Here is a 16,818-nt window from a genome sequence, read left to right on the forward strand (position 1 = left end):
TAAAATCACTTCCAGGAAACTTAGCAGCATTTTGAGTCTTTAATAAGAGTCAGCATTCTATGGACATCATGAAGGGTGTCATATCATAAATTTGTCATAAAATAGGTTTGCAATAATAATGACATATAAAAAGAATACTTCTGAGCCTCCCATCACTGGTCAGGCATGCGCATTAGTGGTTTTTCTTCTAGTTTGGATGGGTTTACTTTAATCTACCCACATTTGTATCTGTTTCTTTTCATGACCCATGGATCGCATGTATAGCCCAGCTGCCAGGGCTTAGCATTGCTTTCTGCAAGTCAACTAACATAGCAGAGCAAAGGCTCAAATGAATAAAGGATCTATGAATGAAAACACCCCTGAATCCACCAAAAGTAAAGTTTTTCTTCAGTGATACCTTAGCACGAGGAAGAAGGAACTAAAGATGACTGGATTTACCACAGTTATAAGAAATTAATTGTAAATGGAATTATAAATCTCGGTTAACAATGTATAATGAATAGCACCAACCTACTTACCACTACTATGGAAATACCCAAATTTTTACGTAGAAGAAAGACATTTTATATTCTATTTCTCCTGGGTTTTTCTGCCTTTGAATCTTCCTCTCAATACTCTGCTGCCAGCCCATGTCCTAACCCTTTTTCCTCTCTGGAATAACATTTTCCCAAGAGCCAAGCTTACTTGTTTTTTGCTCCTCAAAGATTCTCCTACCCTGGTACTGGCTTATTATAGGCCTAAAAATACATCAATAGTACATCTTCTACAGTAGGGCCATTGAAGCTTTTGTTTTTTCTTTAATTTAGTAGTAAACCAGATAATCACAAATCCACATGTATGAACAGCCTGAATTGGTGACAGTGATTACTTGAAAGAACCCATCTATTAGTCATGATATAAAGGCTTTATTCTGGATTATTTATGCTTTTGTTTATAATCCTTTATAATGTTCTAGTTACATCATATAATTATAGTACTGTTGAACATGGAGATGAGATTTATATAATTATTTCATTTTAATAATTCTTTAATGTAAGAACACTAACTGTGCACTTGTAGGAGTTAGTTCATCGGCAGTGGCAGACGCTAGGGGGCTGGATTCTATTGGCCTTTCAGTGCCTGTGAGCTACTGAATTAATTTTTACTTATTCATCACAATTTTGTAAAAATATCTTGAGTGGGTAGTCGAGTTTGTATACTTGACCTCTAGACTGATGGGTGATAACAGAGATCTATTGTAGTTCTCAAGTCAATATGATTGACTCTCAAGGTGATTTCAATGACAAGTCATTGAACTTGATATAGGTATGTATGTGTGTGTGTGTGTATATATATATATATGTATATATATATATATACATTGAACTTGATATAGGTATGTGTGTGTGTGTATATATATATATATATATATATATATATATATATATATATATTCAAGACTTGAAATTTTGACTAGTGTCTGTAAAAGTTGATGCCAAGATCTGTATTCTTGGGCTCAGGATTATTGTCAAAATTAACTGCTTCTAGGAATTCTGCAGCCCTGGGCTTGTTCTATCTCAGCAAGTTGCCCTGAGGACAGGGTCTGACTAGTCACTCTATAACTGTTTCCTGTCATTATCCTTTGGGTTAAAGTGGTTTTATTAATGACTAGTACACCTTAAAAATTAACAGTATATTCTAGTTCTAATTTTAATCATCTCCAAAGATGGCTTTCCTTCCCTACCCCTAGTCCCAAATACTTCTAGTTACTGGGACTTGTTCTAATAAATAGATTTTCAACAAATTAATTTGGGCTCTTTAATCCTAGAAAAATACTATATTGTGGTGCTGTACCAGGTCATATTGGAGCCTGAGGCAAAAGGAATAATCAGCAATACTGATTCTATTTTATTTCAAGTTTTGATGTTTTGTTCACCATAGGATTTCTTTTGCATTGATTTAAGAAATTGCATTGAAATATTGTTTTTCTTTATTACTGAGATTTTAGCACTCCCCCCCTTATATTTTACATCTCATGTGAGTACCTCACTCACTTCACCCATCTCATCCTAGTCCTGGCCCTGCTATACTGGACTTCATCTGTTGTCATGGAAAAAAAGTAAGTCTTAAATCTATGCTGACTCATGGGGGCTGTGGCAGCCAAATCTAAATCTAGGCCCTGGAAACTGACCCTTAAAATGTCATTCCTATTCATGCTAAATCTCCTTTTTTATTTTCCAGTTACAAGGTACCTTGCAAAACCTTAGTTTAAGGAATCCTTTAAAGTCAAAACAAACTTTGTATTCACTAGATAACATGGCCAGGTAATTTGGTCTTCAGAGAGAAATGAGCACAAAGTAAGCATGATACCAAACCAGAGTATCCTAGGACAGCCATGGGAATAACGTTATCCTGAAATCAAGAGATAAAGAGAATAGGATGGAACCAAAGGGGATTTTTTTTTTTTTCTTTTTACCAGTAGTGTTAAGAGAATCCCACCTAGTCAAAGGAGCCAGATCATGGAAGAATAGGAAGGGTATAGATGTCCTTTTACTTATTGATGACCAGGTTGAGAAAATGTGCCAGGACCAGTGCTGGCCAAGTAAATAGGAACTCAGCCAATATCCCATGACATGGTAAGGAACATGAACTAAAACCATATCTATGAGTTTGTAATCAGATAAATGTTGAGTTGAATTACTGTTCTGTCATCTATTAGCTGTGCAATTTGGACAAGATACTTAAATTCTCTGAACCTTGGTATGGAGACAAAAATTATGAGAAATAAGCATTTATGTAATGGAGCTAAAAATGCATGGGGTACATAGAAGGTGCTTAATGGTTGGTTATTGGTGCTATTATGATTTATATTAATATATATCAAGCAACATACTAGCAAATCAAGGGCAATTGGTAGCAAGTGGGTATAGATGGCCAAACCCAGTGAACTGTCTGCTGGGGGAGTGTTTCAGTCCTGAGCCAGGATAGATGACAGCCAAGCAATTAGGCCTGAAGAAGAGAACACATGTGTCCATTTAGCTACCTGAGAGGTGGCCAACCTAGCATCAGATTAGCATTTATGTGCTGATGAGCCCAGCCCTCTTAATTTTTGAATAATGTGAGAAAATGGCACCAAACAGACAGGAGCCCAGGGAGCTAGCCAGGTCTCTGATCACCCAAGATGCAGGGAGCCTCCATAAGCCAGTAGAGAGAGAGAGCTATGCTAACTCAGGAAATTGCTCTTCCAGAGAGGGAAGGGGGTTGAGACATGGGCTGGCAGAGTGCATAGAGTTGAAGGAAGGAGCTGAAGACAGTGATACCCAGAAGGAGATGACTGCAACAGGCCTTCCTTCCACACAAGACTGGATATTCATATAGCAACGGCAAGTAGGCTAGTGCTTTCCATCTTACGTTACTGAAAGATAGGTTCTCATCTTTATTTTCTCAAACTTGTGTTTAATTTTTAAAAATCTCTGATTCCCTCCTCATTTTGTAGTACTACTGAGTAAAAATAATAATGATAATAATAAATAAAGTAAATAAAAAAATCTTCCATTGGATTAGGGACTTTTCAGAGCCTACATAACATTTCAGGGCTTTTTTTTAATTTTCTCTTCCCAGCCCTCAAAGAAAACATACCTGATAACTGATGCTTATACAATAACTAGGTTCCTGGCCAAATCATTTTAAAAATATAGCCATCTGGATGTTTGTTCTAGGATGTTCAGCCACTGCTGCTGCAGCTTTTTTAAAAAATGCAGTTATTATTTCTTAAGTGAAATGAATAAACTGATTATATCTTTCGATAACATAAAAATAGGTTTAGATTCATCTCCGTAAGGAGGAAACATGTGAGAAATTACATAAGACTCCATTTTATTTTTTCTTAGCAGCTAATTGAGTATCCCAAGCAATCAAGACATTTAAGCACATTGTCATCCTCCAAAGCAAAGGGATCGCGTTCCTGTTTCTCTCCCGAAATTGTGAAGCATTTCCCTCACTTCTATTCATAGGCCACCTGAGATACCCGAATCCAGCATTCATTTAATCCTAGCCACCAAAGTCAGTTTTCCTTGCATTGTGTGCGAGTTTGGTCTTTGCATTTTTTATTTTAGGGAATTTTCCTTGGCAAAGGCCCTGCTCCTGCCTGGGAGCTGATTGAGCTTCCGTAGAGCCAATATGTTTCTCAGTTCTCCAATTTAAATTCTGCCAAGAATTTCCTAACGTGTGCCATGAGAAATTCAGCAGCACATAAAACCCCATTCATTAAATAAACAGTTAACTAAGCAACCCTTGGCAAAAGGCACAACCCATCTGACTTTTGAAGCACTAGGGACCTTCCAAAGGAAATAATTAAAGAATGCATTAAGAAGAAATACCTCAGTGCTGAGCAGCCATAATTGAAAAATAACAGTTCACAAGCTAGGGTCTCTATACTTTTTTAGGGTCCTCGAAATTAGAAATGAACAGTTATGTATGCTCAGTATTTCAACAAATCTAGGAAAGGCTACCTACTTACTCACTCTTAGCATAATCTAAATAAAACAGCTATTTGCACCAAGCTGGAATTCTGTCAACCAGTGTGATTGTAGAGGCAATCTCATTATGCCTTTGATAAATGTAAAATTACAAACAAAGTGTTCCTTAATGAACACCTTTTGTTTAGTAGATGAAATCTTTCAAAATGTAAAGCTCATGTGAGCTAAGGAATCGAAATTTAGGAAGTAATCATGTAAACGTGAAGAGTTGAGGGTGATTAATCACTTCAAAGCGTGCTTCTTTACTTTTTAGAGAAGAAGCCACTTATTTATTTAAATAACCAGCGTTCCTCTCTTACACATTTAAGATCATAATAATAACAATAATGACTACTCTTTACTCAGTGCCCAAGACCAAGCACTTAGTACTGTATGTGCTTAAATAATACTACAATATAAATATTAACTTTATTTGAAAAAGGGGAATCTACTTCGGAGAAACTCAGGAACTTTTCCAAGACAGTATAGTTAAGTAGCAGAGCAGGAATTCAAACTTAAGGCTGTTTGAATCTATATTAATATCGATATCTATAGTCATGTATCAGACAATGCATTGCCTTCAGATAATATTAAAATTATGGGGCACATTTACACACAACTTCTAGTTTGCAAAATATTTTTATTGTGGATGGGAAAAACAGCAGCATTGGCCGTCTTAAATACCAGCTTCCGTGTTTCCTTGATGGGTGCTCAGGTAGAGGGGTGGTCAAGAAGGAACGGCTGGGAGCCAGGGCAAAAGATGGGATTGATACAATGTGACTAATCACAAATTTGATAATCAAATCTTGAAATCTCAAGTCAACAGGGCTTAATAGAGTTGTAAGGCTTTTATTGCTGAAGGAAACTTAATTATCATCAAAACAGTCCCATTGTAAGAAAACAAACAAAAAATTATACAGTCTATTCCCGGGTCTGGAGAAAGGCATTCAGATTCTGTCTTGTCCATGACTTAGTAGCTCGACACAAGCTGTGTGTCCTCAGGCAAGTGGCCTAGCTTCTTGAGGAGAGCCACAGTGAAGGGAAGCGCACTGGGCTTTCACCTGCCCTGAGAGTCGTTCAGCCTGTCCTCCAATCTCTCCAACGGACTGGCCACCCACTCCTAGCATTTTACTGCAAGAAACTCTACCAGGCCTTGTGATTATTAGTGTGCTTATAATTTCATTTTTCCCCTAAGTTTATTTTTCTCTATAGTTGTGTGTCTATATATTGTAAAATACAATTTTCTGGCACGAGGCCAGATTCTCTGATGTGTTAAAATCAAAATTATTATAATCACCTATGGATGGTAACTTTACAAATAATTATAATAATAGAAATGTAATTCTAAGCAAGGTATAATTTCCTTTTGCTATTCAAAAGTCTCTTCAGGGCACCTGGGTGGCTCAGTTGGTTAAGTGTCTGACTCTTGATTTCAGCCAGGTCATGGTCTCAGGGTTGTAAGATCAAGCCCCACGTTGGGCTCTGTGCTGAGTGTGGAGCCCGCTTGAGATTTTCTCTCTCCCTCTCCCTCTACCTCTCCCCCCTCTCCCCCCACTCACACGCACGCTCAAGCTCTCTCTCTCCCTAAAAAAAAGTCTCTTGAAGTGAGTTTGAATGAATAATTTGCTGCCAGCTTTAGCTGACAACATTTTGGAAAGCTGAGTCAGAGAAACTACAATAGTTCTGTTACATATATTTATCTTATTTATACAGGAAAAAAACTATATGATGCGATGTATGAACATTATTAGAATAATTAATGTAAATAGCTTAGTAGGAGAGACCTAACATATATTAGAACACACTATAGAGATAATCCTATCTCTATTAAATGAAGTGGAACTCGAAAGAAAGAAGACAAAGAAGGAAAGAGAAAGAAAACAATAGAATGCTCAGAAACAGAACCTTGTACAGTATATGTAAGAATTTAAAAATGTGGTGGGCTTTACAAATCAGTAGAAAAAATAGAAATTATTCAAAAAATGTGCTGGCTCAATTAAGTAACTATCTGGGCAGGGGGACTGGATTTGGATTTTCATCTTCAAAGATTACAAAGTTACACACACAAAACATCTATAAAATTAAGTAATAAACATTGTACATAACAATATGTTTATCAAATCTTTCTTGGGGGAGGACTTTCTAAGCTAAAGAGTGATGAACACAATCAAAAAGTGATAGTAGAATGAAATGTTAAAACTTTGGTATATCCAAACGACATACAGCATGTCATGGTAAATCAATGGAGGAAGGACCAACTACATAGTATATGCTTTTTTGTATATATACATACATCCGTGCATACTATGGACATCCATACACTGGATGGTATAGTATATACTAATAGCCACCTCGTTAGAAAAATGTAGAATTAGATGATGGGGAAGCTTTACTGAGCTCATGAGGCTAGGGATGCAAAAGAACATGAATTGGTTAATGCAGACATAACATTTGATGCCAACTATTGTGTTATGATCAGTGCAAAGATACCATTCTTGCTTCATAGCAATATAGGTTCCCTTAAAAAAACAATAAAGCGGCCTCTTGTCCTTCATTGAGACTGGTAGAGGATTTTAAAAGTTTTGGGATAAAGCAGACATGCATTGTCCTTATTAGCAGCATCTGCCAGCTTGGAATAGAAGCTTTAAACCCTAATTTATGGCGTGTCACATTCTGCAAGATCATGAAAGACTGATGCTGAAAATATCTTCATCACTTAGTTGCAAAATAGCAGTAAACATTGCAAGTTTATTGTTTCTAGTTCACTTCTCCAGTGTCTTTGTCAATGCCATTAGTGGGGGAAATAACTGCAAGATTTTTCCCCCTCAGGACTTTTCTTTTTATATTTGAATGTCAGCTTATTGTGAAGCTATCACAGTTTTAAAGATAGAATTGCCTTTAAATCAGTTACGGCTCCCTTTCTGCCATGTTGCTGGAAAGGTGGCTGCTCTTCATTTTGTAATTGCTCTAGGGCCTCTCCTATTCTAGCCTATGCTAGAGATGGCTCATTGGTTCATCGTTCCATTGGTTTGTTTTTGAACAGAGTCAAAAAAGAACCGAACACCGAATTCCTCGATACTTGCTCACGATCAGAGCTTGAGGCCAACTGAGACAGTCCCTTAGCTTCTCTGAGCCTCAGTTTCCTCATCTGAAAATAAGAGGATTGATCTAGTTTTCAGCTTTTACTTTTCAAAAATGGACATCTCAAATCTCATGTTACTGAAATAGTGGTTCATTTTTCCAATTTTTACCCCCAAGGGCATTACTGAATTACCGAATCTTTAATTTGAGAGAAATAAACATTCCTATTTAGTGGAACTCAAGTCACCACACACCCAGATGCCACTGAAAGCTTCATTAAGTCGAGCTGTTAACCTGGGACAACACAGCCTTTCTGCTCCCACGGCTGACTTGTACAGATGGAGCCCAAGGTTGTCTAAATAACTTTAGGCACTTCGCTAATGGTGAAATGAAGGAAGGGCAAAGCAAGAGGTGTTTTCTTTTGCTTTTCCTTCTTTTCATGAATAAGATGTAGTTGGTCATGTTTAACTGGAACGAAGCAAAAAGATTTCTTTCTCTACACTGCTTAGATAAAATATTGTTATTTTTTGTCCTTTCCAAATTTCAACTAATTTCTGGTTTGAAGTTACTAAGTCACATGCCTGAGAAATGAGGTTATTGTAGTCTGTTTTTATATTCTCTAATTAGTTTATTTATTTAGGCGTGGGGAGAGTTTCAGTTTTTTAGTTGAAAATTTTATCTGCATATAATCTCTGAATAGTATTAGATTACAGGGGGAAAAAACCCACCAACTCTGCTGTTCCCTTCCCAGGCCCCCCCAAAAAACAACCTTCTTATCTTTCAAAATTCCTTATGTAACCCTCTCTCAAATCAGATTTTCTGAATGCTAGGTATTGTTTTTATGGTGGCATTGGGCTACTTTGAACAGGGCTTGTGCATTTCCTATCTGCCACCCCTTCTCTGACTCGCACCAAGGCCATGAATCTTTGCAACTGGATGCACATCTGCCTCAAGTGGGCATATTCAAAGCATAGATGAAAACTTCTGTGGTGTGACATTTTCAGGAAAGCTAAAATCCTCTCAGTCCCTTAGTCATTACAAACTTTTTTTTCACCTTTTTACTATAAGCACATTCTATGCTAGGTTCTCAGTATAAGAAAGTGAACAGCACTGGCAACTTGACCTTAGGTAGAAGATAGGACAATAATGAGTGCAGTGATTTTTTTTTTTTTTTCTGTGACCACTTTGCCTCTACTCTGCTCTTACAATTGTCTCTTCATGGTGGCAGGAACACTGGAGAAAATCTGTTTAATTTTCTACCCTTTTTAATAATAAAAGAATCTTTTCTTTTCTTTCTTCTTTCTTTCTTTTTTTTTTTTTTTTGGCTGCAGCCCTTCCTTTGGAGTGAGCTAAGCTTTTAAGTGCTGGTATTTGTTTGTAGGCCAAGACATTTTTGATTCCAAATGAGTAAGACCACTGTGTGTTTTAGCCAAGAGCCTCTAATTCCTGAAATTATTAAATGCTATTAGTGTATGTATATTTGTATTTTGGTGTGTATATGGTATATATACATATGTGTTATCTACTTATCTACCTAGAGATGTACTACATATTCTAATATATATGTAAAATTGTTCTGGACATCAATTTTAGCAGGTTTGACCTATTATATGTAAACACATTTATATTAGGTAATGTATAAGCTGTGTGTGTATGTGTTCACACATAGTTTACACCTTACAGATAAATACACCAATAACAAATATTCATGAGAAGTTATACTGGTTTATTCTAATATTTTAATTCTACTATTTTATTATATGTATCCTAATATTATATATATCCAAAAGGCATACCTGTTGAAAAACTACACTGTAGTCCTGGAAACAGAAATAAGCCCCATTACTTAAACTGAATTTGAAGAGACATATTTTTTTAATCTCTTTATTTATTTATTTATTAGAGAGAGAGAGCACAAGCAGGGGGAGCGGCAGAAGGAGAGGGAGAAGCAGGCTCCCCGTTGAGCAGGGAACCTGATGTGGGGCTCCATCCATCCCAAGACCCTGGGATCATGACCTGAACCGAAGGCAGACGCGTAACTGCCTGAGTCACCCAGGTGCCCTTGAAGAGACATTTTAATCAATGGGCACACGAAAACACTCTCCTGCTCAGTTGTGATTTTGATTCATTTAGAGGTATTTTAATAAGGACAAATAGAAGGAAAGATACTGTTTTTGTAATAATCCATGTAACTCATAGCAAGGTCATCCTTTTGCATAGTGGCAAATAGCTGTTTGTGAATCTCTTGCTTAGCAACTGCTATCAAAAAGTATAAATGAAATTGTACATGAAAACTATAAGTGAAATTTCCTGCAGAGACAAACACAGAGTTTGAAGTTAATATCATTAGCTACTCACAATATTTGACCCGGTCCGAATAGAAAGCATTCAGTGAGCTCTGTGCCTCCATGTATTTACTGATAAAATAGGATAATGTTTTCTATTTCCTAGGATGCTTGTGAGGAACAAACACATAAAACATAAATTTATTTTAACGGGGCCTGACAGAATATAAACACTCAGTAAATCTTAGCTGATTCTTTTTGTAGTGGGGTGGTGGTTTTGTTGATGTCAAATGCCACAGAAGTTCTCTCATGAGTAAAAATAAAAGCCCCAGGCTGGCTAGCTTCCTATGTATGTGTTCTGGTTAAGAAACCTCAGCTTATAAAGAAAGCCTTCAAATAGCAATATACATGCCAGCATACAAAAAGAAGCCCCAGTCTGCTTTGATCTCTTTGATTCTGCGGTTGCAGCGCTGTTAATTACTGTAAAACATTGAGCAGTCATCTATTTTGTACCATGCTAGCTGTTAACTTTGTTATAACTCCATTCATTCCCTCCCAGAATAATAATACTGTTATTAATAATATTAATAATAATAATACTGTTATTTATGATAACAACACTAACAAGAGCAGCTGATATTCGGCCCTTCCTCCATGCCAGGCCCTGTTGTTAGCATTTCATTGAAATATAATTTATTATATTTCCTAATGTGGTAGATATGATTACTCCATTTAACAGATAAAAGTGAGCCTCTGTGAGGTTGAAGGACTTGCACAAGGTCACAGGATTGCAAGTGGGTGACCTGCAATTCTCTTTGAAATCTTGAGAACCAGATTCTTAGCCCTTACTTACTATTATTCCCAAGAATGGAAGAGAACCAAGACTCAGATTAGAATAAACCATTCATGTTCTCAGGGAGGTCACCACTGAGTCTAGATCCGGGCATCACTCCTTGACTTTATGTGCAGTGCCCATCCCATCACCCTGTATACTCTCATAGTTAAGATATGAAAAGCCTTGATCAATGCATGTTAATGAATTCAAGAGCCTCATGAAAATTTCTAAGCTGAAACATTTATTTATAACAACAAAAAAGTCATTATTTGAGTAGCAAATGCTTTCTACTGATGCGCATATTTCACACACTCCCACTTCCTGTGGAAAGGGCCTTATCTCTCAGCCACCAGTTCTTCAATACCATCTGTACAAACCTTAGATAGATATAATCCTTGATGTATGTCTGTGTACCTAAAGATGTAGTGAACATTCTCTTTACCTAACGGATTAGTGTTTCAGTATATCTCAGAATAGAGAGCAATATCCTGACATGAAAACCACAACTGGGAAACACCAGACATAGAGAAGAAGCAATAGAACTTCTTTTACCTTGGTCCCAAATCACATAGATTAAGGCAGAGAAAGCTCAAGGATTGATAGATATGACCATGCTTTCCCTTTATATATATATATATATATAAATTAAGAAACTGAGAGATAGGTTAGGCAAGTTGACTTAGATAAGAGCTTTGTGATTAAACTATGTCTATACCCAGACTCTCAAACTTATTTTTTTTCACCTATTTATTTCCCTTGTCTTTTTAGGATTAATTTGAAGATCAAATAAAATACTCAGTGACTGTCTACCTCATATTTCAAGCCTAGGAATACAAAAATACAGACATATTGCTCCTGTTCTTGCATATTTAAGTATGAGGGACATTTAAAAAATTCTATAGATGACAAAAAAAAAATCTAGTCTCTTTCATGTTTTTATCCCTTTGGGATTTATGATATAAGCCCATGAAGCAGAGAAGTGAAATTCAACATTGTGAATTACTCTTCAAAAAAACAAAAGGAAAGGTCAATATCCCCAAAGAAATCTTGATTTTATGAACAGACCCAAATGAGTGTGCAATAATATCATCACTAATTGTTAAGATGATAGAGTATGTAGATATTTTTGAAAGTTGAAACTATTAAATAAATTACAACTTTTGACATAAATGAAAAATATATGAAAAAAGATATATGAATAATTATAAATGATTCCGAACCATATTTCTCAGAAAGAAGCAAAAAAATAGCTTACATGTGAATTTTTAAAAGATTTGGAGTGCTTGCTGTCTACTTATTATTATAATTGAACTCTATTCAGGTCATTTGAAGAGTATGCCTAACTTTGGAAAAGTAAGGTGATTAGGAAATCTGAGTCAGATGCAGTAGTAGTGTAGTTGTGAGAACTATCAGCCTGCCTATCCAAAATTGCTTTTCTGTCTTCTGGAGTTACCTTTCAAAGAATACAAAACGAGAAGGAAAAAAACAGTACATCATGCTTCTCCTCAAGATAGTTCTTCTAGGAAAATGATTCTACCTCTAGATAATTTTAACTCAGGTGTTTTTCATTCCAAAAGTAATTTAAACCCCACAATATGAGTTTGAAGGTAAAGTTTTCCAATACACAGGCCAGCTTGCCGTTTATAACTGAACATGCAGAGCAGCTTCCACATTTTTCTAAAGAAATAGACCAAACATAGTAGCCAGTTTGTGAGATTAGTCTGCAATACCACATTCTGCTTTACATAACTACATTTGTAAATATTGTTAATAATAGTCTATAATCTGGGACTAGGTTAAAAAAAGTGAATAAAGAATTTTATTCAATACTCAGCAAATATTTATTGAGTGTCTGCTTTGTGCCAGACACTGATCTGGATGCTTGACTTCAGTGAGCAAGAACCCTGTCTACACAAAGCATAGATTCTGGTGGAAATTCTTTTTTTTGGGGGGGGGGTGCGGGGGGTTGGGTGTGGAGGCAGTGTGTGTGCATGGCTAACCCTAAGTTATCTGATCAAAGGAATCCCTACTTTTCTTCTCCATCTTCTTCACCCTTCTTTTCACCAGGGCATCCAACTCACTCATGAGATCATAAATCACTCACTGAAATCCTTACCTAGAATTGCCCTAACCCCACATCCTTCAACTGTTTTGTAGCTGGTATTAGACTCATGAGGCAATATACCCAGCCTTATACCTACTTACTCATGTCAGAAACACCTGACTCTGTTGCAGTGGTTCTATTTCACGGGCAATGTGTTAGCATAGTCAACGTTATCATCTGCATCAATGGGGTCAGAGAATACTACACTCATTCCTGATCAATATCTTTGTCAAGGGATCTCCAAATAATAAAATATAAATTGCCAAGAAAAGTGGAAAAAATATATAGGCTTGGGTAGCTTGAAAGGCATGGTGAGAGGTTAAAAAACTTGGAAACTCATCCATAGAAACCATTTTCTCCACTTCTAAAGATCCCCAAAGACAATCCTGAATCAACTTTCCCAAGGCTTAATAGCTCTTTCTCTCTTCAAGAAAGTATACTTAAGAATTAATCTAATTCCCTTTTGTTATTGTTTAAGTTCATTTTCTTTTGTTGTCAGCATTTGTTTATTAAACCATTATACATATTTGTTCAAAGAATAATGGATATGGCATTCTTTATAATAATCCTCCTTCAAGATAAATATAAACTGAAACACCAGGACTAGCAGTGGAAAGATGTGACTTCTTTGCTTGGCGCAAATCAGGTATAAAATACTAATTATATGTGTGTGCTTAATTTTAAGCATTTCCTTAAAATGAATTAATTTACATTATTTCTGTGTTTACTAGATGATAATGAAGAGATGGTATTTATTATCATGTAGTTTGATGTAGTTGATATTTATTGAAAATTTTACAATATGCCTGGCATTGGATTGATTGCCTTTATGTAGATTCTCTCACTTACATTCATTTTCTTCTTTAATAATTACAACCATCCTGTAAGGTGTTACCTCCCTGAAAAGGAAAAAAAAAATAAGGCTTGGAGAGATCATGCAGTTGGGTAATGCTAGCATTGGAATTTGAGCTCAAAGAGTCTGATAATCAGAGCCTACACTCTTAATCACTGAAAAATAAAGTATCCATTAACAAATCATATCAGGAAATTCATTAGCCACATTAACTGTTGGCTTAGTTAAGTTTTGCCATAGGTTTGGAGGAAATAAACTGCTGTATTGACCAGTTAACTTTATAGCACTAATCAGACACAGGCTGTCTTTTTTTTTTTCTATTATATGAATATAAATGAATTTAGAATCTGTCAGTGTTGACTGCTATGAACTTTTGAATGGCTTCTTAAAATACTTTAGATAGTTCTCTGGACACAGATAGCTAATTTATTCTTAAGTCAGTATGACATATGTATTTTGGAAATGTAATTATGCATGGTATGCATTTTATAGAGGTGGGGTATGGATCTCTTTTTATCTTTATGTCAGAATGGCTTCAAGTTTATTAAGGTGATGTGATAGCAGATGCATAATATTGGGAGCTCTTCCGGTGGATTTGTCCAATGTGCCGTTCAGAGTCCAAAAAGCCATCGGACTATCAACAAGCATTCTGAACCACCTAGCCAATTTGGATGAAGTGCCTTGGGAAATGAGAGAACAGGACAAATTTTGTTCCTCATTTGTATACTTGAAAGTAAATGGAACACAAGTAATACAAGTTGAATGGATTTAGAGCCAACAATGTTCCAAAGTTACCCAACATTATTCAAACAGTTGTTAATGTAGGCCAAGGGGGAAAAGAGAGCTTCTGTAGTTTTAGTTGTATTTTATGATTTTTCTGAGAAAATTCAGGATGTTTTCTACCTCAACTTGTTGGGATTATCTTACAAAGTTTATACCCATTGTGGCTATATAGACCATAAACAAGATCCTATATTTTAGGGAACTGTCATTCAAAATATTTAATTTCAAATACTTTAGTAGTGGGAAAACTGAAAAACCTTTATATTTAATAAACAAAGTATAATAGCCAACAACAAAAGCAAAATATAAGTTTGAGTCTATACACGCTTGAAATAATGAAAATTGTATGCAGATTCACTCAAATTATTTGAGTCATTTACAACCAGTGTGGGTGTGTGTATATACACAGTATTTGAGTGAAATTAGATTGGAATGGTTACTATTGAATGAGCTGATACTTGAATTTTATTTGGCTGAAAAAGCTATCTTATTTATCAAAATGCACTAAACATTGTGTTACATGTGTTGCAATTTATATGAACTGAAGACAAGTTCTAAATATTAAAATATGGGCCTGGTTTCTCACTCTAATCCTCTGCCCACAGGTTGTATATAAAAATAACGATGTAAGGTTGGAATTATCTCGACTTGCCAAGCAAGGAGACCCTAAGATGAAGATCCACGGAGTGGTAGCATTTAAATGTGAGAATGTTGCAACTTTGGACCCAATCACCTTTGAAACCCCAGAGTCTTTCATCTCTTTGCCTAAATGGAATGCAAAGAAAACAGGCTCCATATCATTTGATTTCCGCACAACAGAGCCAAATGGCCTCATTTTATTTAGCCATGGCAAGCCAAGACACCAAAAAGATGCCAAGCACCCTCAGATGATAAAGGTTGACTTCTTTGCTATTGAAATGCTAGATGGCCATCTCTACCTCCTCCTGGACATGGGGTCAGGTACAATAAAAATCAAAGCCCTACAGAAGAAGGTGAATGATGGAGAATGGTATCATGTGGACTTCCAGAGAGATGGACGGTCAGGTAATTTATCATTTTTTCTATACTCTTTACCTGCTGGAATACTCCTTTCCCCACTCACCAAGGGAATTAAAACCAAGACATATTAAAGATTTTCTGCATTTCTGTCTTTAGGGTAAAGGAAATTGTTATTATTTCTGTTTCACATCATATACAAATCAGAAGGAGCTAATTAATCATAATAGTTGGACATCAAACCCCAAATGCTCAAATGTCTTCTGGAATCACTTCTTAAATGAAGATTTATTAGATAATCAAGTGCCAAATCTTGCACAAAATTTTATCTTCAATTTGCAAGTGACAAAATTCAGGGTTCTTGTATTCCCAATTATTGCTTATATCATTGGATGTTTGGAGGTGCCTGGAGTGGCAAATACAAAATATGAAAAAAGAAAATTCAACAATCCACATAGAAAATCCTTAGTTTAATTTTTATCCAAGTTGGATCTGTGGTATCATAAACACTTTCATCAATGCAGTAGGATTTCAAGAACACGGGCAAAACTCTGTTGACTTCCAAATAGCTTCCCTTTCTAACGAAAGATGTTTGGAATTGAGCCAATAGGAATTCTTTCCTCTGGATTCCTTTTGCTATGCTTTTTTTCCTAGAGATATGTGTGTGTGTGTGCCTGTGTTGTGTATGTGTGTGCACGTGTGTGATTGGGGAAAGGTGGGGGCATTGTAGGGAAGGTCTGAAGAAATAATATTTACTTACTTTGAAATTTGAAATTGGATTAGGGGGCTTAGGGAATTGACTAGCATTAGGTTTGTGGGGACAAGGATCATCCAGGCAGAGGGAATAGCATTTGTAGAAACCCAGAAAGTGAGAGAGAGACAGAGAGAAGTAGAGAAAGAGGGAGAGAGGGAAGCAACTTATTTTAGGTATATTAACTATATATTATGTCTTTTTTACTTTCTTGACCTTGTGCTCCCACGCTCTGATTGTTCCTCTCACTTATAAATCAAATTAGCTTCTTATAATAGAAGACAACTGAATTTAGACCTAAATACTCTCCTCCCTTCCCTCCCTACACTCCCTTATTTACTTATATACCATACCGTGCGCTCTGGATTTTCCACTAAATAGCGATGTAAGCTTGCCCAAGGCATTTTTTGTGGGTCTGAATTTCTTCCTTTGTGAAACATATTGGGAAGGACCCAGTATTGACTGGCTCCCAGACCTGATGAAGGGGTATCAACAGTGATGGGATCTAGGATTCTATATTTTTGCAAAACTTTCCAGCCAATGATCAGCAGAGACCAGAAAACACTTAGTGCTTCTTTCAGATCCAGTCATCTGTGATCACCATTCTATTTTAGGAGGGCCGTGCTGCAGTCCT

General features: G+C 36.2%; 1 protein-coding gene across 1 annotated transcript in view; it reads left to right on the forward strand.

Moving 5' to 3' along the window:
- Window positions 1-16,818, forward strand: part of NRXN1 (neurexin 1) — a 1,112,161-nt gene that overhangs the window by 478,082 nt on the left and 617,261 nt on the right. Inside the window, 1 exon segment of the mRNA XM_021701263.1 lies at window positions 15,043-15,481. Coding sequence (XP_021556938.1) covers window positions 15,043-15,481 — 439 coding nt within the window.

Source organism: Neomonachus schauinslandi, chromosome 10 (assembly GCF_002201575.2).
Source record: "Neomonachus schauinslandi chromosome 10, ASM220157v2, whole genome shotgun sequence".
Taxonomy (NCBI): Eukaryota; Metazoa; Chordata; class Mammalia; order Carnivora; family Phocidae; genus Neomonachus; species Neomonachus schauinslandi.